Source organism: Micromys minutus (assembly GCF_963924665.1).
Source record: "Micromys minutus genome assembly, chromosome: 22".
Taxonomy (NCBI): domain Eukaryota; kingdom Metazoa; phylum Chordata; class Mammalia; order Rodentia; family Muridae; genus Micromys; species Micromys minutus.
Genome location: NC_137957.1, coordinates 45272699 through 45296975, shown reverse-complemented (window position 1 = coordinate 45296975; position 24277 = coordinate 45272699). Strand labels below are relative to the sequence as shown.

The 24277-nt window shown below is 41.5% G+C and overlaps 1 protein-coding gene across 2 annotated transcripts in view; it reads right to left on the bottom strand.

Annotated features, from left to right (window-relative positions):
* WASHC4 (WASH complex subunit 4) overlaps positions 1-20430 on the bottom strand; it is a 48304-nt gene extending 27874 nt beyond the window's left edge. The window contains exons 1-14 of one of the 2 annotated variants that reach the window (XM_080935598.1): positions 20295-20430; positions 17379-17518; positions 15454-15507; positions 15306-15371; positions 14652-14697; positions 14025-14092; positions 10324-10406; positions 9506-9548; positions 9016-9119; positions 7978-8098; positions 6216-6339; positions 5998-6125; positions 4684-4844; positions 684-810 (exon numbers count right to left, since the gene is read on the bottom strand). In XM_080935598.1, the coding sequence (XP_080791724.1) occupies positions 684-810; positions 4684-4844; positions 5998-6125; positions 6216-6339; positions 7978-8098; positions 9016-9119; positions 9506-9548; positions 10324-10406; positions 14025-14092; positions 14652-14697; positions 15306-15371; positions 15454-15507; positions 17379-17518; positions 20295-20355 (1326 nt within the window). In that variant the 5' untranslated portion in view covers positions 20356-20430. Of the gene's footprint in view, positions 1-683; positions 811-4683; positions 4845-5997; positions 6126-6215; positions 6340-7977; positions 8099-9015; positions 9132-9505; positions 9549-10323; positions 10407-14024; positions 14093-14651; positions 14698-15305; positions 15372-15453; positions 15508-17378; positions 17519-20294 lie in introns of those variants that run through there. The other variant, XM_080935599.1, reaches the window with a different exon arrangement.
* Between the last annotated feature and the right edge of the window lie 3847 nt (positions 20431-24277).

Genomic DNA, 24277 nt, shown 5'->3' with positions numbered 1-24277 from the left:
TTTAACCATGGGATATTTGCCAAGCTGTACATGGGATAGTTACCAAAGCTGCACAAGCCAGGGCCCTGCCAGTTTCAAAACAGTAAATTACCTTACTGCTACAAATCAATAATAAAAAGATGAACTAGGGACTGGCAAGATGGTTCAGCAGGCAAGGGCTCTTGTTGCCAAGCCTGTCAACCAGTGTTCAGTCCCTGGGATCCACATGGTAGAGAAAAGAACCAACTCCCACAAATTATCCTCTGATTTTTCAGACTGGTACCATGGCACTCCTTAAACATAAGCATTCACATGTACACCTCCATCCACCCACCCACACCCTAACTCACACACTAAATACCCTCGTGGGTCTGGAAATAAAGCATCTTTCGAGCATGCCCACAGGAGCACTGGTAGGCCAAGCCTGATGGCCTGTGTGTTCTTCGGGGCCTCTCCTTTCAGAACCCTAAATGCACTTGCCCGTGGAGCCAGAAGCACTGAATCCCCTGCAGCCCAGTGGCTCAAACCTGGGGTCTTTGCAAGAGTCAGTGCTCTCACTCTAAGCTGTCTCTGTGTTCTTCACTTTGTCTAAACAGAAAACATGACCCCTCCTTTTCACAATTATGCCCAAGTATAACTTTGTAAATTAAATTCACAAATTTAAAATTACACCCAAAATATTCTAAGTAAGAACACACAACTACCTGTATGAAAACGTTGCATCTGTTGGTGAGGTCTTCAGCAAATGTATCCATCCTCTGCTCTTTAGATAACAGAGACTCCATCTTCATCATCCATGAGCTCACAAAGACATAGTACGACTGCACATCTCTAGCAAAGGAAAACAGAGGCTACTTAGGACACAAACAGAAACAGATATCCATGTCTTCATACTGACAAGAGTCAAACATTCCTTCCAGCAGGAAGTTCCTACTATGTACTGAGTACCTAGTCAAGCCAGACGTTAATTCTAGCTGAGAATGCAACAGATGACAGTCCCTGGCACCATGAAGCTTACATTCTAGGAAGGAGAGTTGTAGAATAATGAATCAATAGCCAAAGTCAAAACAGTCTTTAACTGTCTGGTGATACAGGGACACAGACCAGGCCTGGGGTAGTTCTCTGATTTTAAGCAAGATGATCAGATTCTGAGCCATAATTTGATCAGATTATTAAATGTGCAAATAATAAATGTACAAACATGTAGAGGAGAGTTTAGGAAGTGTGAGCAACAAGTACAAAAGCCCTAAGGCTCTGGGAACTATACCCAGCTTGTTCAGTAATAACAAAGCCTAGGCTGATAGAGCACAAGGAGGAGGAGGAACAGGAAAGCAGATCAGAAGCAGAGGTGGGGAGAGTGAGGAAGGGACTGGGAAAGGCCTGTGGAAAGCATGCACTTCAACTCAAGTGCCTAAGATGGAGAAGAATGGTTTTTAGATGATTGCTATCACTTTGGCTGATGTGTTAAGCCATGGTAAGGAAAACATCTAAAATAACTACCACAGTGCAGGAGAAAGACAACCTCTTCAATGAGTAAGAACAGTGCGAGCAGAGGCTGGCAAGCTGCTCAGCAGTTAAGAGCACTTCCTACTCTTGCAAAGGACCTGAGTTCAGTTCTCAGCACCCACACAGCAGCTCATAACTGAAGTTATAACTCCAGCTCCAGGGATCAGCTTCTGTGGGCATCTACATATAGCATACATAGCCAGACACATACAGGCTACGTTTTTTAATGAAAAAAAAAGTACTAAAAGTAGCCAGAATCTGAATTTAAAAGCTAATTTGAAATGTTCATGTTATACCAATAACTATTCTAAACTTGACACAAATGAGCTCATTTAAACCCCACATTGGGGCTGGAGAGATGGCTCAGCAGTTAAGGACACTGACTGCTCTTCCCAAGGTCCTGAGTTCAATTCCCAGCAACCACATGGTGGCTCACAACCATCTGTAACGGAATCCAATGCCCTCTTCTGGTGTGTCTGAGGACAGTGACAGTGTACTAACATACATAAAATAAATAAATCTTTAAAAAGCAAAACAAGCAAAAAACCAACCAAACCAAACCCCACATTAACCTTACACAGCAGTTAGAAAACTCAGGCCCTCAGGAGGACTTTAAGCAAGGTATAAATATACTCCCCCCTTGCCTGTCACTAGGGGGCTGAAAGCACCCTTACTACTACTATCTGCATGGTTTACCGAGCCCCTACCCAGGGGAAACGTGACCTATCACATACCAAGTTGAGCGTGCCTCACTCCCCTGCCTCAGTCACTCATTAACTAAATCTGCTTCCTCACAACTCAGTACTTCCTGTTCACTTAGAAACCTTTAAAGATGAACATCCTGCTTTGTCTCACAGGACTGAAACGTCTTACACTTTAGGCCTCTGCAGTGCTGGCTAGGAGTTAATAATTACCTTGCCTGAAGAACCCTTCAGTGGCCCCATCTCTCTGTTCCTCTACCCCACTGTGTTGCTCTCCTCCTTTCCCTCCCCAAAGCCTAACTGTAGGGACGACGCTCTTGTCTTACAGGTGAAGCTGCCACACAAAGTAACATGCCCTGCCGTATCAGGAGCCAGAATTAAACCCCACACACACTCAACCAATGACACACACTGACACTGTCTACTAGTCAGAATAAACCCCTTTAGCAAACAAAAGACAGCAAGACAGGACAGGAGGGAGGGAGGAGGGGACGAGGGGAAGGTAAAGAAATGTACAGTGTGGCAGGCAGGTCACGTGTAATCCCCAGCACTCAGGAAACTGAGGCAGGAAATCAGTTCTGACCATAGTAACACACAATAAAAAGTGCTCAGTCAGCCTTGGGTCAGACTGTGGGTGAAGCAGAGCTTTCTGTCAGTCCTGCTGCTACTCCTACAGCCAGATGGCAACTCATCACTGTCTTTCAAGACAGAAAAATTGAAACTGCTTCAGGTTCCAACTTATTGTTGGATGGGGGGGGATCCAATTATCAATTTGTTAGCTCTGTTTTAAAGTATAAATTCGGGAAATACTATGGGAAAAATAATCCCCTGCCTTGGTTTAAAAAAAAAAAAAAAAGCAGTGTCAGTACCTACATAAGAACTTGACAGTCTCCAGAGAAGCTCAGACCTCCTACCCCTAGGCAGTTCTCTCCAGGCATCAATCTGAAGCACAAAATGCAGGAACTATACAACACAGCTGTGCACCAACCGCCCCAGGGCTCAGGGGCACTGACAGCAGGAAGCAGAGGACAGCCCTAGCTCCCTTACCACTTCTAACAACAGAACTGCCTGCAGACACCTGTCACCTGCAGCTTCCCCTCACCCGCCCCCACATTTTACAACAGCAGTGAGTATCAGGTTTGTTGGGCACAACTGAAAGGAAACTGGGAGAGAGAAAAGACACCCACCACCCTTTCAGGTCATGGAGCTCTGAACTTGACTTTATGTGTGTTTAAAGCCAAAAGGCCTAGAGGTTGCTGAGATAAGGATACCCTCCTTTAATCCCAGCACTAGGAAGACAGAGACAGTGGATCTCTTTTGAGTTCAACTCTGAGTTCAAGGCCAGCCTGGTCTACAGAGTGAATTTCAGGACAGCAAGGGTTGCAGATAGACTCTGTCTCTTAAAAACAAATAAACAAACAAACAAGTAATTAAATGAATAAATCAAACAGCTTTAGGGTAAAATTCTGTCAGATAAGGGGTCCTGGGGGAAAAAAACATTCAATCTCCGTCTACTAAAACTTCCTTCCAACAGCTTCCTGGGCACACAGGCAGGCACTCTGTGCACACAGCCACTCGGCAGAACCCTGGAGTGTAAGCTCACCAAGCTCACTTCTCTAAGCCTCCCTCTCCTCATCCTAAGTCATGGGAAACAGCTGAGAAAAGCACTTTACACTTAAGGAGTGGAGTTCTGAGGAAATGGCAATGCCAGGAGCAGGACTGTCCGCTTCTTTCTTGCTGTGTGTGTCTCACACGAGACCAGGGAAGTATCTGGAGAGTCCTATGTCAGAACAGTGAACTTAGTGAAGATGGGGCGGGACCACGACGCAGTGTCAGTCTTTTGCTGACAGCTACGGTGTCCTTACCTGTCACTGTCCTTTTAAAGTCTGGTGTGGCCTTGTAGATAGAATCAGAGACGTCAAATCTGCTCCCTTCTGAATCCGAATGCCTCATATACATTCAGAGACACTGCTACATTTTCTCTAATGGCTTCAGCAGAGAAAACACGCTTCCCAGTCCTCTAATATCCAGCCAATCTCAAGACACTACAATCTGTGGCCCTCTTAAAAGGTGACACCTTCTGGGTTCTAACTCTAGCAACACATACACACAACAGACAGACAGACACACATTATACACACATACACACACAAATAGTTATTTTCTTGTTTTAAATAGTTACTTTGGGTTTTAAGTAAAAAGCAAAGTTCTTGAAAAACCAATCTGGGGACTGGAGAGACGTTTAGTAATATAATTTGCCACACAAGCCTAAGGACCAGACTCTGGATCCAAGAGTAGAAGGAGCGAACCAGCTCCTGCAAACTGTCCTCTTTTACACACGCATACCCAGATACACTAAATAAATGAATAAATGTAAAAGACAAACAACAGAGAAACTGTACAATATTATGGTAGTATTACACTACATCTTGTGACTCAAGTACTTTCAGTATCAAATCTCTAAACACTCTCTTTAGGGTTGTTTGATCAAACTTACTTGGTGAGTGACTGAGCTCTCTGCTGTAGAAAGGTGTCCCTGTGTATTTTAATGGCTTGAAGACTTTTTCTGTCTAGAAGTTTGGCAGCTGCTGGCATTTTATGAATCAGAAAATTATCAGGAAACCAAATAATATTAGCAGTCAGAGTGATGGCTGGCACCTGAAGGGCAAAGGGAAAGTCATAAAACATGGGGGAAAGCCGCTCAGAAAACACTACTACCACAATCTCAATGTGTTACACGTTATTGTAGAAAGAATAAAAGCATTCCCAGTGGGTAATGAGCACAGTAACTTTATTCTGCCTAATTATTAACAGATAAACACACACACACACAACAGATTTCACAATAATTAATAATATATAAAAAGCAAAATGAAATTCAACCTTTCACAACTTTATTGCCAGGGCATATTAATAAAAAAAACAACCTTAAAGATAACTAAGGCCTCATGGTCTGTTATTATTTGATAGTATTAAACACAAACTAAGTTTCAATTCTGAAATTGGGTGTCCTATCATGGAAATAGCAAAGATGAAAATAACAACTTAATCTTTTCTATGTTACTAGTAAGAATGAGGGCAAAGGAGACAAGCCAAAGAAAGGAGCTAAGGCCACGGTAGCAGGACTGACAGATGTCAATGTGACAGCGCATGGGTGCACTCCTGCAGGGCCAGCACTCAGGAAGCTGAGGTAGAAGGATGGCTGAGACGGAGGCCAGCCTGCACTACCCAGCAAGACCCTGTTTCCGAAATTAAACAGTGACTGTGCCCACACACACTGACACCCATCACACAGGCCTTGATATGGAATGCAGTTACTCTCATTTACCAGATTTGCTCATTTCAAGAATGTTTGCACTTTAAAACAACACAATCACTGCTTCTGTTTTTGCATGTATATGTGTGTTGTGTACATGTATGCCTTTTCATGTATGTGAGTAGACATGTGTGCACACGTGTATAATGAAGCCCATGGTTGACACTAGGTGTCTTCCTCCATTGTTCTCTGACACGTGCTAGTTGGCATCAGAAGGCAGAAATCCATCAGCCTTACCACTGCCGGAATTAAAGGCGGGCTGCCATGCTTGCACGACATTCCAGGAGTTCTGGGAACCTGGGTTCCAGTCCTCACAAAGGAGGACAAGCACTAACCCATGACCCACCTCCCCAGCCCTATCTTCTTTTAGACACAGTTACGTTTCATAAAAATTAACATTCTATTTTAATAAACTTTTTATATTAGCACTTTTAAATATGTAGCTTTATTAAAATTTATATCACAAACTAAAAATAAGAAGTTTCAAGATCTTACCTTCTTACAAATGTCTAATAAAGACTTATAAAACTTTTTATCAACAGTTCGAAAAATCTGAAAGTGCAGTACAAAGAGCCCACAAATTCCAACATACTTGTCTCTCTGGTCAATTTCAGAAGGTTCACCTGATAAAGGAACATAAAAATAGAACAAATACCTGTTGAACCCTTAAGAAAATGTAACTTGATAAACAAGTCAAACAAAATTTACATTACCAAGCTTGGCTTCCACATTTGCAAAAATTGAGCGAATGCTATGTGCAAACTCTTCCGCAAAGGTGCTATTTTTGGACACGGATATTCCTCCATTGAGAGAATCAAACTGTTGTTCAATACAGGCCTACACAGGAAACATGAAATCAATCTCTCAGTAACAAGTTCTCACACCTGGTGAGGCGAATCACTTCTGTACCACTCTCGTGTCCTCTGATGGAGTATGTGCATGTGCTTGTATGAGCGGCTTGTCAGGACTCAAGCCCAAACGAGGAATCACTACTGACACACTGGAGAGCAGGGTTTGGGGGTTTTACTTTTTGTGTTTTGAGAAAGGGTCCATGTAGCCCATTATGTAGACCAGGACAACCTCAAACTCAGAGACCTGCCTGCCTTTGCCTCCCAAATGCTGGAACTAACATTGTGTTCCACCACTCCCAGCTGAAATCATTCTTAAAATTTTACATGTTTGAGTGTTCTGCCTACGTATGTCTCTACACCACATGCATGCACTGCCTACAGAGGCCACTAGTGGGTGTCGGTCACCTTGAACTGGAGTTGCTGATGGCTGTGAACCACCTTGTAGGTGCTAGGTGTCAAACCAGGACCTCTGCAAGGCATCGATCTTAACTGCTGAGTTATCTCTTCACATTCAACATCTTGTTTTACAGAGTGACACCCTTTAGAAGGGGTAGGTGTGCACGTGCACAGAAGTGCTTTTTTGGGGCAGGGTCTCACTCTGTAACACACACAATCTGTCCTCATATTTCTGATACTCCTGTGAGACCTTTCCAAGTGCTAGCAGACAATGGGCATGGTCACAATGCCAGCTCCTTGCATACTGTATAAATGTCCCAGGAAAAAAGTGCTAAAATAACTATAATTCATATCTGAGAGATTACTAATGTTTACATCTAAGAGATAAGCTGATTTTAAAAACAAAGAGCTGGGGTAATATAAATTGTCCATGGAGTAGAATGGAATGGAATTTCTGGCAGGACACCCCAAGTCTATCTGTGAAGACCTGTAATGGATTGCTTGCTTGTGCACTATCAGTACAGCAGGAAGGAGGAAGTGGGATGTTTGAACTGGTTTCAGTTCATTTCCATTTAGAAGGCACTCTACCTATGTACATCCAGATCATTCACTGGCGCAGAAAGAACTAATTAACCAAGCTTTTCTTGTGTTCATTTGGGTTCTGATTTGTTCCTTACAGGTTTGGAGATTAAATTTAGGACCCTGAGCATGCCAAGGAAGTGAGTGTTCTACCACTAAACTGCATTCCCAGCCCTTCAGACTTTTTAAAGGCAATCTCAGAAACCTAAATCTGGAAGCTAGTAATAAACGATATTTAATGCAAATGATTACGACTTCAGACTTTAAAGTCCTTAACTTTTGTCTTTATTTTCTTTTGAGATGGGCCTCATTAAGTATCTCAAGGTGCCCTAGCATTCCCTTTGTACCAGAGGCTGACTGCACTGTTGCACTGCCTCCTGTGTGTAGGACGATAAGGGTCACCATGACTGACTCAATTGTGTATTTCTACAGTTTAATTTTAAAACCCTCATTTTAAGTAACTTTTCATTTTGTTTGTTATTAGATATTGAGTTATGCTTTCATATACTAATAGTGACTTTTTTAAAAAAGCCAAAGCACTTTCTAAAGAAAAGACATTCAAAGTATTCTACTAAAGTGTCCTAGTGTAGTTCTGAGCTGCCCCAATCTCTAAGAACACACACACTTCCCCTGGTAGAGCTCTGCTTACCTGGAATATTGTTCCATCAAGGAGCTGCCCTTCCAGCTTTAGCAGGAACTTCTCAAAAGGCTTTAACTTTTCTTCCTGAATCCCAAATTTTGAAGGGTTGTGATGGACAGATTTCAGCAACCTTGTACAAGATTTAAAATAAAGATCTTTCATGTATCTAACAAATTCTTAAAAGTTAAACATATTCCAAGAAAAACATTGTATTATTTTTTAATATTTTTAATTGAATATTTTTATTTACATTTCAAATGTTATCCCCTTTCCCAGTTTCCCCTCCAGAATCCCCCTATCCATCTTCCCCCAACTGCTTCTATGAGAGGACTCCCCCACCCAGCCACGCCCTCCGCCTCTACGTCCTGACATTCCCCTACACTGGGGCATCAAGCCTTGTCTGTATTATTCTTACTCAGCTCTTCACATAGAAAATATAAATGGAGAAATCCTAATAAAATATTTATCCTTCTTTTTACCACCTTAAATTCAATTGTCTGTTGTTCTATATATACCAAACATTTAGTGACTATTTGTAAACTGATAAAGATGAAAATGACTGTTCCAGAGTGTTTAATAAAATATAAGGCACAAATTTTCACTTGAACAGAATCCAGTGAAAAGAACAAATCATAACCATTCTGTAACACTTGAGAGAACACAAACCCATCTACAAATGGGGCTGACTGTTCATGAGATGGGGCCAAAGAAATCCTTCAGTACTTACAGAGGAACGAACCTGAGCCTGGTTCCCAGCACCATACCAGGTGGCTCACAACAGCCTATGACTTTGGTTCCAGTGAATCCCAACCCCCTCTTTTGGCCTCTCTAGGTACCCATACCCATGTGCTGACACACATACAGACAGACAAACAGAAGCATATATGCACACACAAATAAAAATAAATATTGGACATGAATTCCTCTCAGTATAGATTTCTAGGTCTTTTAAAGAATTGAAATAATTGGTATTTTAATTTTTACCAAAACTAGCACATCAGCTGCACAAAGTAAAACTGTTAAGAACATTTTGGTTGGCATGCATACCTTTTGTACATAGTCCAGTGGTCTTTCAGCGTGACATGATTATCAATAATCTCATCCAGCGTAAGTAAAACTGTTAGCAGTTCTCCCAAGTGCTCATACATAGTCTGTCAAAAAACCTTTAATGATTATCATTTAGTCACTAGTTAGAAGTTTCATGTGAACTTTTAAAGTAAAACACATTGGGCTAATTATTAAATTAGTGAAAGGAGGCATCGGTTGGTTTATTAAGATACAGGTCTGACCCTCAAATGGCACTACCAGCCTAAGTCGCATACATTTTGCCTAATATTTCCTCCTTAATTGTGATGCTACAGATCTGTGGGTTGACAACAGAGAATCTGCGGTGGATCACGACTGGGAAAAGGACAGTGCCAGATCCCAGCAAGTAAAGGCTCACCAACTAGAAAACACGGGCTGGGGGTGGGGACTAGCATTAGTCTATGTCCCAGTCAGTCAAATCCTGAAGCAAAACAGAAAAATTAACTTTTACCTGAAAATGAACTCCAGTTGTCTCTATAATTTTGGGTCCTGTCCTACAATAAGATAATACCCAAGTTTTAAAAAAGACATTTTGGTCACAGGTCAGTCTAAACTCAAGAAATAAATACAGAAGCAAAGGTCTTATAACTGTGGCATGTATCTGTCTTCAGGCTGGGCTGCCCTTGCTGTGCTCCACTCATGGGTTAAAGACCTGACAGCTGGCCATGAGTGACCTTACCTTTTAAACCTAAAGAATGTGCCTTGGCATAACAGTAGAGGGAAAATGAATGAGCTACTGGAATTTCTCAATTATCAACTGCAATCTTTACTCTATCAAAGCTGGCACTTGGGAAAAGACCCTTAAGAACATGTCAGACTGGTTCTTTAGTTCTCACTCTTACTGAGAAGCAAGGCATCTAACTTCTAGGGCTATACCACAGTAATAAGCCACAGAAAGTTCAACTTTATGTCCTACTCAAGAAAAGTCACAAAACTTTATGAGAGAGAAGACCTCTAATGTAAACAGGGGACAAAAAACCACTGTGCATGGTTATTTCTGTATCAGCTTTCTCAATGATGAAACATCTTTAAAGCTTTTTGCCAACATCTCGTTTAGACAAAAGTCAGGTTCACAAACTTGGTAAGAACTGAATCTCACTTATCTATAAATAACACACATTTAAAAAGGAACGCATACCTCCAGTAGTATCTAAACACCTTAAGCATGTATGCTGAGTAAATAGATAATAAGCTATTTCTAGTAACTGTTTTTCCAAAAAGTCCTTGCTGCTATTTTATGAAAACCAGACTGCTGCTACAGTGCATTACTTGTTGCTGATATACAGGGCAGCCAGCTGATGGATCACATTCATCACAACTTCGTAGCATCTCGTCACAAAGCAGGACAGTTCCTGAAATGACAAGGTGAGTACATTACGAGGCTGCCTTTTCAATGTCGGAAAAGTTGGACCAGATGCTTAACACAATCAAAGCTCTAGTTACCCAGCAGCCAGAGCTCAGAATCCCTCAAGCACCAATACTTCTCTCCCTTCCTGCAGGCCAGGTCAAGGTCAGGTGAGTCCTCCCTCTGCTACCCCTGCATTTCACCATTTCACAGTTTCCTGAGTCTACTGTTTCAGTCACTCATGCGGCTCCTAAATGGCAGGGCCAACCATCCCTTCCCTGTAAGTGAATGAAGATCTAAGGGTGACAATAGCTGCCAGCTTACAAGTGTAACAGAGACAGAAAGCAATCTCCACACGGCACTTTAAGTCACTTCCCTTGTCAGCTTTTGTTTTGTTCTCTGTGTAGCCATGGCTGTCCTGGAACTTGATCTGTAGACCAGGCTAGCCTCGAACTAACAGATCCACCTGCCTTTGCCTCCCTCATACTTAGCTACTACCACCACCCAGCTCATTTATTATCTTTAATTAAATATATATGGGACTAGAGAGGTGGCTTAGCAGTTGAGACACTGACTGCTCTTCCAGAGGTCCTGAGTTCAAATCCCAGCAACCACATGGTGGCTTACAAACATCTGTAATGGGATCCAATGCCCTCTTCTGGTATGTCTAAGGACAACTACAATATACATAAACAATTTAAAACACACACACACACACACACACATAGACTTTCTGACAGTGTTTATTTAAAGCTCCCAACTTTTAACCTTATAGAACAAATTTCCATCTAAAATACTTAAAACCTTATTAAGCCACATCTATTCTAAATTGTAAGTCCTGAACAATATTTTTCATTGCTTTTTATGTGTTGGTCTCCCCCACTAACAAGAACAGTTTCTAACACACACACACTCTTTCTTCATGAAATACATTAGATGATGTCTGGACAGTGAACTTTTTACACAGCTACTAGTGAGACTTAAACATAATTTAAAGACTTTTAAACTTAGTGTGCGTGTTTGCTACACAGGCCAGACTAGTACTTGAACTTATGACCCTAACACAGCCTTTAGTGCTGGGAGGGCTGAGCTACATAACAGAGTATAAGTTCAAGCAGCTTGTTTTTCATTTGTTATTACATTTCTAAAGTTAAATGATAACAGGAAAAAAACAGAAATCATGACAAAAAAGCAGAAATCAGTGCAGATACAGAAAAACTAACAACAACAACAACAACAAAAAGGACCCAGATACACCCATTTGCCTCTTTCCCGCAGATACCTGAGGAGCATCATGAGCTCACGCTGCTGTTTTAAAAGCACTGTGTTCTTGGACAATCGGCATAGCTAGAGTGCAACTAAACAACACAATGTCATGCACAATGCTGTGTATGCACCAAACACTGCTGAGGAATGGAATGAAACCACAACAGTGAAAGCTTAAACAAATGGGAAAAGACACATTCAGAAAGTGAGCTGAAACACAGACAGCAGCCATGTTGCTGTCAGACAGAAAGATGGCATGGCACTTATCCTGTATAAGCCTCACCCCAGTCTGAATGCTCCAGACCAAGTAGTTGAGAGTACAGAGCTTTTTCCACTCAAGAGCATCTGCACGGAGGTGATAAGATCTTAGCCAGGGAAGAGAAGAAACCTAAGCACAAAACTCATTTACACATAGTCCAGCCCATAGGTAATTACTGCCTTGGAGCTTAGAATTTTCCACTGGTCATGTTTTATTAGTGTTCAAACAACTTTAGATCTTGAAGCATTTCACACTAGTGACTCTCCATCTATGTATATAATAGCCATTTGTACATAATTATGTATTATATACATAGTATCACAGCTCCGTATCATCAAAGCTTTTGCCAGTACAAGTAAAATAAGCACCTATGTGACATGATGAGCCTGTCAGCTTGCTTTATTGTAGGAACCCTCTTACTATCTAAGTGCATTCTATTGTGAGTCATATATGTAAATATGCATCAATACCAATTACTCATCTTTAAAAGGGGGCATTCCATATGGGTGATTTGGTACAGAGAAGTTTAAAGGCTAAACGAACAAAACAAAGAGTTAAGCCAGCAGAAGCAGACTCCACCCCTACACCAAGGAACAGGCAGGAAAAGGTCATGTTTGCCAGACTCTGGCCGCTGGAATCAGTAGCCCCTAGAGGATTACACACAATGGCTGAGAGCTCAATGTATTGTACATACCAAATACAATATCCTCACAACAGAAGTACAAAATTTAATAACACTAGAAGGAAAACCTCACATTCACTGACTCTTTAAACCACATTTGTGCAGCAGCCTTCCCGTCAGGTTCCACACTGTAACAGGAAATAACAGGAAAGCAGCAAAGGCCCCTCTCTGTTCCCATCAGATACTCTAGTCCCCCCACAGCAGCAGTTCACAGAGCTGGACCGCTTCTTTCAGCACTCTAAACCTAACTGCACACTGCTTTTCAGTGGTAGCTGCATCCAACCACGGCTGCATCCTCAGAGGTGTGAGTGCTAGTTACATGAAGACTATCTCCCTAAACTGTCAGATTTGATCTTGCAAACATAATCATCTTCTTCTAGAAGTCTTCACTATTTTGTTCTTCCAGCTTTCCAATCCCTATGTGATCAATCATGTGTGAGTGTGCGCATGCGTGCATTCACAGTTTATAATAATAACAAAAATAACTTTAAAAAGTCTAGTTTCTGTCTTATGCATATGCCTGTGTATACGTATGCACATGTGTGCAGGCGCCCGTGAAGACCACAGACACTGGATCCCTAGAGATGAAGTTCCATGTAGTTATGAGCTCCCAATAAGGGTGCAAGTAACTGAACTAGGGTCCTCTGCAAAAACAGTACATGCTCTTAACCAATGAGCCACCTCTACCACACAAAAACAAAATTTAAAAAAAATTTTATTTTACTTTCTATGTGTATTAGTCTTGTTTGCATGTATGTCTGTACACCAAAAGAGGGTTTGGTACCCAAATCAGAAGAGAGTATTGGATGGATCTTTTGGAAATAAGAGTTATAGACAGTTGTGAGCTACCATGTGGGTGGGTTCTGGGAATTAAACCCCAGTCCTCTAGAAGAGTAGCAAGTGTTATTAATAACTGAGCCGTCCCCTCCCCCACAAAAACATTTTTAAGTTAAAAAAACTATATTGTCCATAAATGAGATCATACAAATTATATATAAAAAGATAACATATTAAAGCCATTTTTTAATTGTTCACATCTCTTGGTGCCTTATTCCCCTAAAATCCCTTATCAGTTGTTTAGGAGTGATGATCTCCTACACTATACCCTCATGCTAAGACAGAACTGTAAACGGTTCACTCTCAGAAGCACAAGTCCTCAGCCACTGAAGGTTCCAGAACCTTTAAATTATGTGTAATATTGATGAAAATGTTAAAAGGTTCAGCCATGCACAGCAGTGTACACTTTAATCCCAGGATGTGAAGAGGCTGAGGCAGGCGAATCTCTTACAAGTTTGAGGCCAGCATAGTCTAAAAAGACAGCCAAGGCTAGCCGGTAAGACCCTGTCTCAAATAAGTAAATAAATAGTTTGAGAGATAGTAAAAATCAGACAAAAACAAAAAAACAAACCAAGAATTACCTGTAAGAATGAAACGAATCTCCCCATTTGAATCTGGCAGTCACCTTCCACCATGCTGGAGTCTGTAGCTTTAAAAAGCAGCATCAATTTTACTTCAGGCTTTTTATTTAAATTCAACAACAAAGACAAATGGTAATATTCTTTCATTAGTGCACAGTATTGAAAACACTGGACACTGACACTTAAAGAGAAAAATGATGTCATCAACAATATACACCTTCAAACAGCCACGCCTCACTGCCAAGCGGACCCCAAAACTGTGGTCCACACAGGACTTCCTCACTGATGGAACACCATCCATTGTCCTAGAGAATGTGGTGCTGCCTCACCATTCCATTCTTTACTTGTTTAACCAAACCAGTGAACAACAAAGAAACTGAATGTTAGCGGCTGGAGATGGCTCAGCAGCTAAGAGCACTTGGCTGCTCTTCTAGAGGACCAGAATTAGGTTCACAGCAGCCACAGATTAAAGGGCGTGTGCGTGCACTAACCATAACCCCCCCCCACACACACACACAACTATTTAAATATGTTGGCTGTTTCTCTATACACTGTCCAGTTGTGTGAGTTCTAGAATAGTCAGGTTCTTAAGGGAGCAGCAAGTATAATTCTAAAATTTTAACTCACCTCCTTCACCATAAAACAGGAGGCCATTGTAAAACTTAGTTTCAGCCTGTTTTAAGGGAAAATAAAATAATTTAAAGGTTGCTTTCAAATTCTTATGCTCTTAATTCTCTAGCATGACAATACATCACTTACAGATAAATTTCTTCAAAATTCAAAAGCAACAGCTTTCAAATAAATTCAGCATCTCTTTAAAGAAGCAAAGTGCTGACGCTGAGAGCTCAGCCTCCCTTCAGCCCTTCCTCGCCTTTTGACCGCCCTCAGTGCCCATATCTTCCCACTAGCTCACTCAGCAGTTACACAATATAAAATCGGAGAGGAGAAATGACCAAGTCCACTAATGTCCACACAAGTTCAGTGGTTCCAAACCCATAAAAAAGTTCCAGGCATCAGGAATCACTACCCACTCTGGAGGCATGCAGACTATCAGTGACACCTGCTGAAGCCCCATCTTCTTCACCTCCTCCTCACCTGCCTTGTCAGTTAACAGTGAGTACTCAGTGGGTGCTAGGGTCACAGTGCGTAACCCTTACTATCAGGACTGCTGGCATTTCTAGTGTTTTAAGTGTGTCATTCAGTGCTCAGTATTCATTACACACTACACACACTTAAACCTACATTCACTCTTCAATGATCTTAAAGAATGTAAACAATTACCTCATATTTTAATTTCTTGATCTCACAACACAGCGCAGCATACACAGTGATGACTTTGTTGAGGACCTGTTGTGAGTGAGAACAGAAAAGAGCGCGCTGAAACCTGTGAGAGCACTTTCTAACTGCACCTTAGTTCAGGCTCACATACCTTGTTTTCAGTCTTTATGAGTTCCAAAAGGGAAGACTGCTCATATGGCAGAAGCTACAGAAACAAAGAGAAAGAACAGTTTTAAACTTGAAAAGCAAAACAGTCAAACAAACAAAAAACACTGAAATTCTAAATACGTGGGATTAAATGAATTACATTTAAACCGTGTTAGACCCTACATTCAGCATTACCATCATCTCAACTATTATGTTTAAGATAATCTCAAATAAGTAAGGACAGTAAAATAAACTCAACAAGAAACACTGGACACAGCACAACACTCTGTAACGGGTCCAGCCCTGCTCAAGGACACAAGGTGGCTGGCCGATGGTGTGAAAACACTAAGAAAATACTACTAGGCACTCAGTCATTTTGGAAGTTGTCATGTAAACATACATTTAATAAACTATTGTAACTAAAAGAGCCAAACTGGAGTTATTACAAAGCAGGACACTGAAGAAAAGAATGAGCCCAAGCTCAGAAACAAAATACAGTGTGGGCAATTTTATCATCTACATAAAGCTTTCCTGATTATAACCTAAAATTAATTTTAAATTACGTGAAAAAAATGGACCTTTCTTGTAGCTACACACTAACACATAAATTAAAAATAACTTCTCTCATTTACTTTGTAATTTCTATAGAGATCGTATCTGAGCCTATGACTCTTGCAGAACAGGAACACAAAATAATTGCCCAGTAATGAGAATAAAAGACAAGTCCCAGAGTAACTGGGGAGGGAAAAGACTGCATATGAGGATAAAACACAGAGAGCTTTGAAAGCTTCTATTGTTAGAAAAGAAAAGCTGAAACAATTTCATCCTTTTACAAAACCAAGAGGTATAATGTCACCTTCACGAGGATGGTTATGGTCTGAAAGGACAGACAGTAACAAATGTTGGCAGTAATGGAGAGACTCAAATGCTCACACATTACTGTCAGGAGTAAAATAGTGCAGCCACATCAGGAAACAGCCTTCAGATGAGAAAGGGGCTGGCAAAATGGTTCAGTCAGAAAAGGCACTTGCCACCAAGCCAGATGATCTGAGTTCAATGCTCAGAACCCTTTGGAAGAAAAGAACAACTCCAACAGGTTGTATTCCCTCCACACACACCATGCCAAAGTATGTGTGAAATAAAATTCTCAGAAAGTTACACATAGTTAGCAGAGGACTCAATACTTCTATTTCTGAGTGTGTGTGTGTGTGTGTGTGTGTGTGTGTGTGTGTGTTCGAGAGCGCTCTCGAGCGCGACATGACAGCATGTCTACATAAAAACTCAAGACACCTAAGCAGCATAATTTCCAGAGGCCAAAAGCGGAAAACCTAAATGTCTGTCCACCAGTGAATGGGTGACAACGTGGCATGAGGGTTCCATAGAATGGAACATGCTCATCAGTTAAAAATATGCATGTACTAACACTGGCTACACTGGAGATGAGCTCTGAAAACACGGCCAAGTCAAACCCCAAGCACAACTGTTCCAATACCACACGATCTCACTTACACAAAACATCCAACAGAGACAAATCCACAGAGACATAAACTGATGGGTGGCCAGGTGGGGAGGGCAGTGACTTAACTTAGGTACAGGATTTCCTTCTTAGGTGGTGAAAATGTTCTAAAATGAATGATGTCAATGGACAATGAATTCTGTGAATATACTTTTAACAAACCACCAAGATGTTCAACACACATGGGTAAACTAAAGCCAAGCGTTACGGCTCACACATGTACCTCTCTGAGTTTTTGTCAGTCTTTCAGAAACACAAATTTTAACAACTGTGTAGCTTAATGGGGTTGGGGGAGTTACCAATTTCATTCACTTTTAGGTTTTAAATGAAAACATACTATCTACTTTTAACACAAGAGGTAGTGTGTCCTAAAATAAGAAAATATGCACATTTTTAATGAAATAAATTCAGACCTTTAGTGCTATAGGATCAAGATTGAAATCCCAAACATCTCCAACCAAGTCATCTAGGGCGTCCTCAATTCTCCTCAGCTGAGATGTATACTCCTCAAGGAATTTCCCGTAGTTCTTGAGCTGGACTTCAGCGTGAATTTCTAAATTTTAAACAGAATGCTGCAGTTACAAGTAACAAATGGCAGAATACTAGTTTCAAGTAATCTCAGAAACTGTGGTAAAAGCTGTTAATTATTACTGTGGAATGCCTCACTTCTTGGAAATGAAGTTCCAAAGTTAAAAAGTCATTCAGCTTTGAATTTTCTTCAAATATGTGCAAGTACTTGAAAGGCTGCAGCCCCTTACCTAAGGATATGGGCCTTCTAACCATGTCTCAGACAGCTCAGGGTCTAGATACTACACTAGCATTTTGAGTCACACAGAGCTCTGTTGCAAAGACAATTAACTATGGGAGCAGGTACGACCTGTGCCGTTACAGAGCAAACTTTAAAAGGCTAATTCTATACACAGTAAAATGTTGGGAATATATCCAAATCCTTTTACATGGAGGTTTCTGACCTGCTACATCATATTATCCTCTCAGTAATGCCCAGCTTACCAAATACTTTTCAATTATTTAACAATTATAATCAATATATAAAAGCCAGATAAAACATACTGGCTGGCTGAGGGGGGCTGGAGAGAGAGCCTGTCCACTAAGAGCATCAGCTGTTCTTCCAGAGGGCTGGGGTTCTTCCCAGCACCCATGTGGGAGTTAACTCTAGATCCAGGGGATCCAACACCACGTTCAGGCCTCTGTAGGCACTGTGCACACATGGAAAATAGAACATTATTTTTTAAAAAGCAGCTGGAACTTATAGAATGTATATATTAGTAGATGACTTAAGCTTTGAGCCGCTGGAAAAAGCTGGATTTTTTTCATAAGTCTATTCACTGAAATTAAAAAAATATTTCATCTTATACCTAAGAATTATTACTTATTCCTAACATTCAATTCCAATTCATTTCTTCTACCGATGTATATAACTTATTCAGTCTCTGTCTTCTTTAAAAAAGAATGTTTTTTTTCTTCAAATTTGAAGTGTGGCGCTGTTATGAAATAAAGTATGTTCTGACTCACACTGTATGAAATAGAGACATCTGTCCTTTATTCTGCACTGAGGCTGTGAATTGGGGCATCAATTCCGTCACTAGGACTCCTGTCTCATTACAGCATTCACAGAGATAATTTTGGAAAACTATTAGTCTAGATATGATTCACAGGCCCAAAATTAATGAAAACCAGGCACAGAGAGATCTCTTACCTACCGCTAACAACCCCGTGTTAATGTCTTACTCTATTAATGGGAAATGACCAAAGCATTCTTTGACCAGCAAATGGGTTTTCTAAAGACTGTACTAGAAAAACATGCTGATAGATCACCTGGTTAGACCTAGGTAAACCAACACAAACACTAAATTCCTTGCCAGTAAGATAACAATAGCTGTGAACTCATAAAAGTTAAAATACAAAAAAAAAAAAAGAACCCCCGAGACTAAGAACGAATGCCCACCCCCCTGCATACCACACTCCCCTCCCAACAAACTGAATTTCTTGGTGTAGTTTTCTTACTACTTTTAAGTTAGCATTCAGTGTTATGAGTTTCACCACATTTACAAACACACATTTTTTAATATTGTGTCCTCACCCATGTCCTGTTTCCACTCCTTACCCCAGTCCTGAGCATCTAAAAACCACCCACTGATTAACTAATCGCTCATTCCACTTAAAGCTGAAACCCAGGATACCAACATTCCAACTTTGGTCAGATACTAAAGAACAAAGGAGGTGCAGGGTGACTAGATGCAGTTACATTAAAACCAAAAATACAAAATGGGGGGAAAGGGGAACTATTATCCTTCCACCTAGACTTTTCTTTATGCTGAGTAAGACCCATGCCTTAAGAAATGTTTCCTGGGCTGGAGAGAAGGCTCAGTCATTAAAGGCTAGGCTCACAACCAAAAACATAAGAAATGTTTCCTAAAAACTGACCAGCACCTTCAACGTAGCTCAACTAGATGGTGAGGCAAATAAAACACGATTACATAGAAATCTGTACATCTTACAGTGTCTCCGTAAAATAGTTCAGAATGCAGCTGTAATTTATTTTTAAAGACATTCTTACTTTTGGGAAAGGTGTGAGTTTAAAAACCTCTAAACAACTAGTCCCAATTTCTCTTCTACTGCACAGAAGGAAAAAAAGAAGAAAGAAAGAAATCAACCTTCGGAGTCTCTATAATACAGTTAATTTGGCTTGAACATTTTGCTGAAACAAACTATGATGAGGCTTTGGGGGTTGGAAGTGATTTTAAACATTAAATATGACTTGACTTCATGAAGCAACTGCGAAGCAAATCTGATTAAAAATAAAGATACTAGATTTTAAAACCTTTTCAGCTATATAAAAATCAATAAAGGGCCGAGAAGGGATTAGATATTCCTGTGTTGATTGATTTTTTTTTTTTTTTTTAAGACCAGGAAGAGCTGTTTTTCCCTATCTTCTGCGGTTCTAAGAACGTGAACTCAAACTTCAAAAGTTGGCTTGAGAAGCAAAGACTAACAGGAAACCGAAACGGGAACCCAGACTCTTCTAGAAGTGAAGGCTGAGCATCTTGGCGCAAACCCTGGGACGGGATGGGCAACTCGGGAGGGTGGCCTCTCGCGGCGCGCCCCACGGAGCGGCGCCGCTGGCCCGTCACCGCTACCGGGAGGTTGGCCGGGTGCGAGTACCGGGCCAGACGCGACCCCACGGTCACGCGTCCCAGTCCCACCCCGCAGGAGGGTCCCGAGAGGGCTGCTGCGCAGCGCGACGCCGCACCGCGCCATCCTCCGTCCGCAGCGCCGCCCGGTCCGCCTCCCCCGACACCGGGGCTTACTCTGAGAACCATCGTCCACGCGGTCGAAGTCCCAGTCCGGCGACAGAGTGTCCACGGCCATAGCCGCGGTACCTCGGTACCTCCCACAGACACAGCCCCGAACAGACACCGCCGCGACGCGGGCCTCACCCCAGCCGCTGTCACGGCACGTGACTTCCGGCCTCGGCCCCGCCCCCATGCGCCAGAGCCAGTGGACTCTCGGCCCTGCGGACCGCGGGAGCCGCTGGGAAAGCGAGTCGTCCGCCTGCGCCCGGCACGGCGGCCATAGTAACTGCTGCTGCTGGCATCCCGCATCCTTTTCCCCGTTTGCGACTGTTCGTTCTCAGGGCACATTCCGTCTCTCCAGGCTCTTTTTTTATACCCTAGGAGGTTACTCCCTCAGTCTAACCTGGAAAGAACGGAAATAACCGGGTGGGGCCCAACGCAAAGACCGGGTCCTTCACCAGGACACTACCCTAAGGCTTGGACCAAGATGCCTGTCTCACCAGCTCCCTCTCTGTCATTACCCTCGCGCCCCTGCACTTCCTGTGCGGATTATTTGTTGAGAAAAGACGTGTGTGTGTGTGTGTGTGTGTGTGTGTGTGTGTGTGTGTGTGTAAGAGAGAGAGAAAGACGTGTGTGTGTGTGTGTGTGTGTGTGTGTGTGTGTGTGTGTGTGTGTGTGTGTATAAGAGTAATGGCTTTAAGAAAGCCATCAAGCAATCTCACTACTGGGTTTGCTTTACATATATCTGTTCTTCCCTTCCTCGCTTTTAAGAAGGTGGGATGGGAACTGTGTTACCCTGTAAATGAGTTCTACATTTATCCTAACATTTACATAAAAAGCTTTACATCAGGGCAGGTTTTAGTACTGCTACGAAGCAGGCTAAATATCGTAAAAAATAATAATATAAAATTAAGACATCTATACTCTGAACTAGAAAGCTACAAAATGAAATAGGTCTCCAATGGCATTTAAAAAAAAAAAAAAAAAGGATAGAAGGCGATTTTACACCCCTTTTTTGCTGTTACATCTACAATCGATGTAAACATACATATATGCTCATGGGTTTGCAAATGCATAGGAAGAATTCAAATCTCATTAAACAAGACTATTACTTGGAAAAAGAGTAGGTGCTCATAAATACAAAGTGACTCTTAACGTTTTTCTTGTGTCTATTAACTGAGTCTTTTTCAAGCAGCGTTTTTAAGTTATTTGCATTGTAAAGTACCAAAAAATCAATATAGAATGTTCTCTTGAAGAGCATGTTCTGAGATGTTGAGGTTTGGACTTAGTTTTATTTTGAGACAATACTTCATTATCATAGCTGAGCTGCCCTGCTGCTCTTGGGCCTGTGACAAGGGTTTGGAGGGATACATGTACAAATCCGAGTCACAAATAAGCATTTTTACTTTGTAAAGAGCTTTACTAAGCGCTGGGACTATAGGCACGTTCCACCATGCCCGGCATTGTAAGGAAATTAGCAAATGCTTTATTTTTTCTAACCAAAGTGTTGGTTACACTGACAGCTGCCAAACACAAGTGGACTTCATGGGCCTCTGGCTTCAGGATGGCCTGCTGGAATTTTCAGTTTCTGTAGCGAGCACTGTTCTGGCACCCTTCTTCAAGTTCCATATGGTAGCTGTTGGCAGCTTCAGGCTCAACTTATCACAAGACTAAATCCAGCCCACGAGAGAAAAAAGATCATACGGAACTGATAACTCGAACAAAAGTCCCAGAATCAAGTCTTGCCTGCAGTGATTAGCCTTTCTTTACTTGGGCACACTTGTCAGCCAATCTCAGAAACCCAAATACGGGAAGAAGTGGACCCATTGGCTTGGTGTAGGTCACGTGCTCCACGGATGCAAGGAGCAAAGGAAGCAGCGACTCTGTGAGGATCACTTAGCCTGGGAGTGGAGGATGTGAGTATACGGAACCCAATGGCTGTTATCACAAGAAGTGGATTTATGTGGCAGAAGGAACAGCTATGCCTGTGATTGCACCACTGGGCCACTTGGTCATTAGCAGCCAAGCATCTTACAGTGACTTTGTCCCAGGCTTTCGAGTTAGCAATTAATTATTACAGCAAGATTTTTTATGATTATTTCAAATTTCCTTTTGTTATAATTTACGACTTACATGCTTACATTTAGAATTATAAATAAAATAACTAGTACTTTATTCATAGCTAACATGCATCTTGTGCTCATTGCATAATCTATAACAAGAGGTTTTTTTTTTTGTTGTTGTTGTTGTGGTGGTCCAGACTAACTTTGAACTCACTATCTAACTGAGGCTGGCCTTGAACTCATGATCTTCCTGCCTCCAGTAAGGAAATTAGAAAATTCTGAGTATTTCACTCCAAAAAGCTGCTTCCCACCCAGTATGAGATCTACGGCTTAGTAAACAGGGTTATGACCCACTTACACCAGGCTGGCACCGTGGCAATGTCTTCTGCTTCTCATCTTCCTGTTCTAAATCACTCAAAGGTTAAATTAATATTATTTTTAAATGACTTTCAAGTTGTAAATAAAATGCAAACGCTGTCAGGATCAAAATGGAGTCTCATGAGAGTAGGATAGCTTAGCAGGTAAAAATGCTTGCAGCCAAACCTGACTACCAGAGTTCAATCCCCGGGGCTGACTCCTGAAGGTTGCCATCTGACCTCTACATGCATACTCTTGAGTTATATATGGATAACGTAAAATGTTAAAAATAAAACAGGGTCTTTTGACAACCCTATTTTAAAAAGCCAAAGAAACAAAATTAATAAAGCCAGGAGGTCATAAGGGAAGAGTTCTTTACCCATGGTCTCATAATAATAATCATCACAAGCTATTCTACCAGATTCCAAGGTTTGCACAGAGGGCTCTGCAAACGTCTGGGGAAAGAATTTCTAAAGAACCTATGCAGTCATGAGCTGATGGAGGCCTTGTTACAGTCACAGTAGCCAAGAAAAATGGTTTTAAAAAACTGATGTAACCTTCCTGATCACATGTAAAGCCCGCCTCTTGTCTCACCCTCTTTGAACATGCCTGGGATCTACGACAACTGTTTCCTGCTTGCCTGGTCCCAGAACAGTGTTCTTCGGAAAATCCCTCATTTGGTTTTAATGTAGATTGGCAATGTTGAGTTGTTACACTTGGGTTGTAGGATTGCTGATGGCTTGTTTTTCTGCCTTTATCCATTTCTTTTATTTTATAAATGTAACAGTAAATGAAAGAAAACAATTCAGGACTTTCCATCGCCTACTTAGAGTGACCTATAGCTGGCTGGCTGCTGTCTCTCCCCGTCTTTCCCCTCTGTCTACTGCCCTCCACCCCCATCTTCAGTGAAACCCTTGTTGTAGAGATTAGCTTCAAATGTTCTCAGATATATCTCTTCCTGGAACTGCCCTGGAGGCTTCTGGGAATGATCAAAAAAAAAAAAAAATCCTTTATTTAAAGAGTACACACAGTCTTACTTTTAGTTTTAAAATAATAAGAAGGTATCAGGTTTTCCTGTAAGCTATCTCTTAAGAACTATATTTAGCTCTGTGGGCGTGTCCCAGGAATGGCCTGTCTTAGTCTCTCTGGCTGGAGTGTTCATGAGAAGCATAGACCCCTGTGCCTACAGAAGAGTTCACACAGCAGCTGAAGCTTCTGTCACACTCCCTACTCTGGCAACTTGCCAGTAAATATGCTCTAGTGCATCATCTCCAAACACCGTGGGCCACGAGAGAGCCATTGTATTAAAGAAAACAAGGTCCAACAGAAACGCTTGGTCTACACACTCTGCTAGTAAAAATAAAGAGGAAAACTGAGGTTGGGGGCATTTTGGGTCACTGATGACAAATTATTTTTTGTCCTAAGAGACCTTTACTGAAATGTATATATGCAATGGGATCAATAGCAGGCAAAATGGAATGACTTTGGATCTTACAGCATGCCTAAGTTTATTTTGTATGACTGTAAAGAGAATACTTGGCTCTGAGGTTTATTTGGGCTCACAGTTCTAGTGTCTGG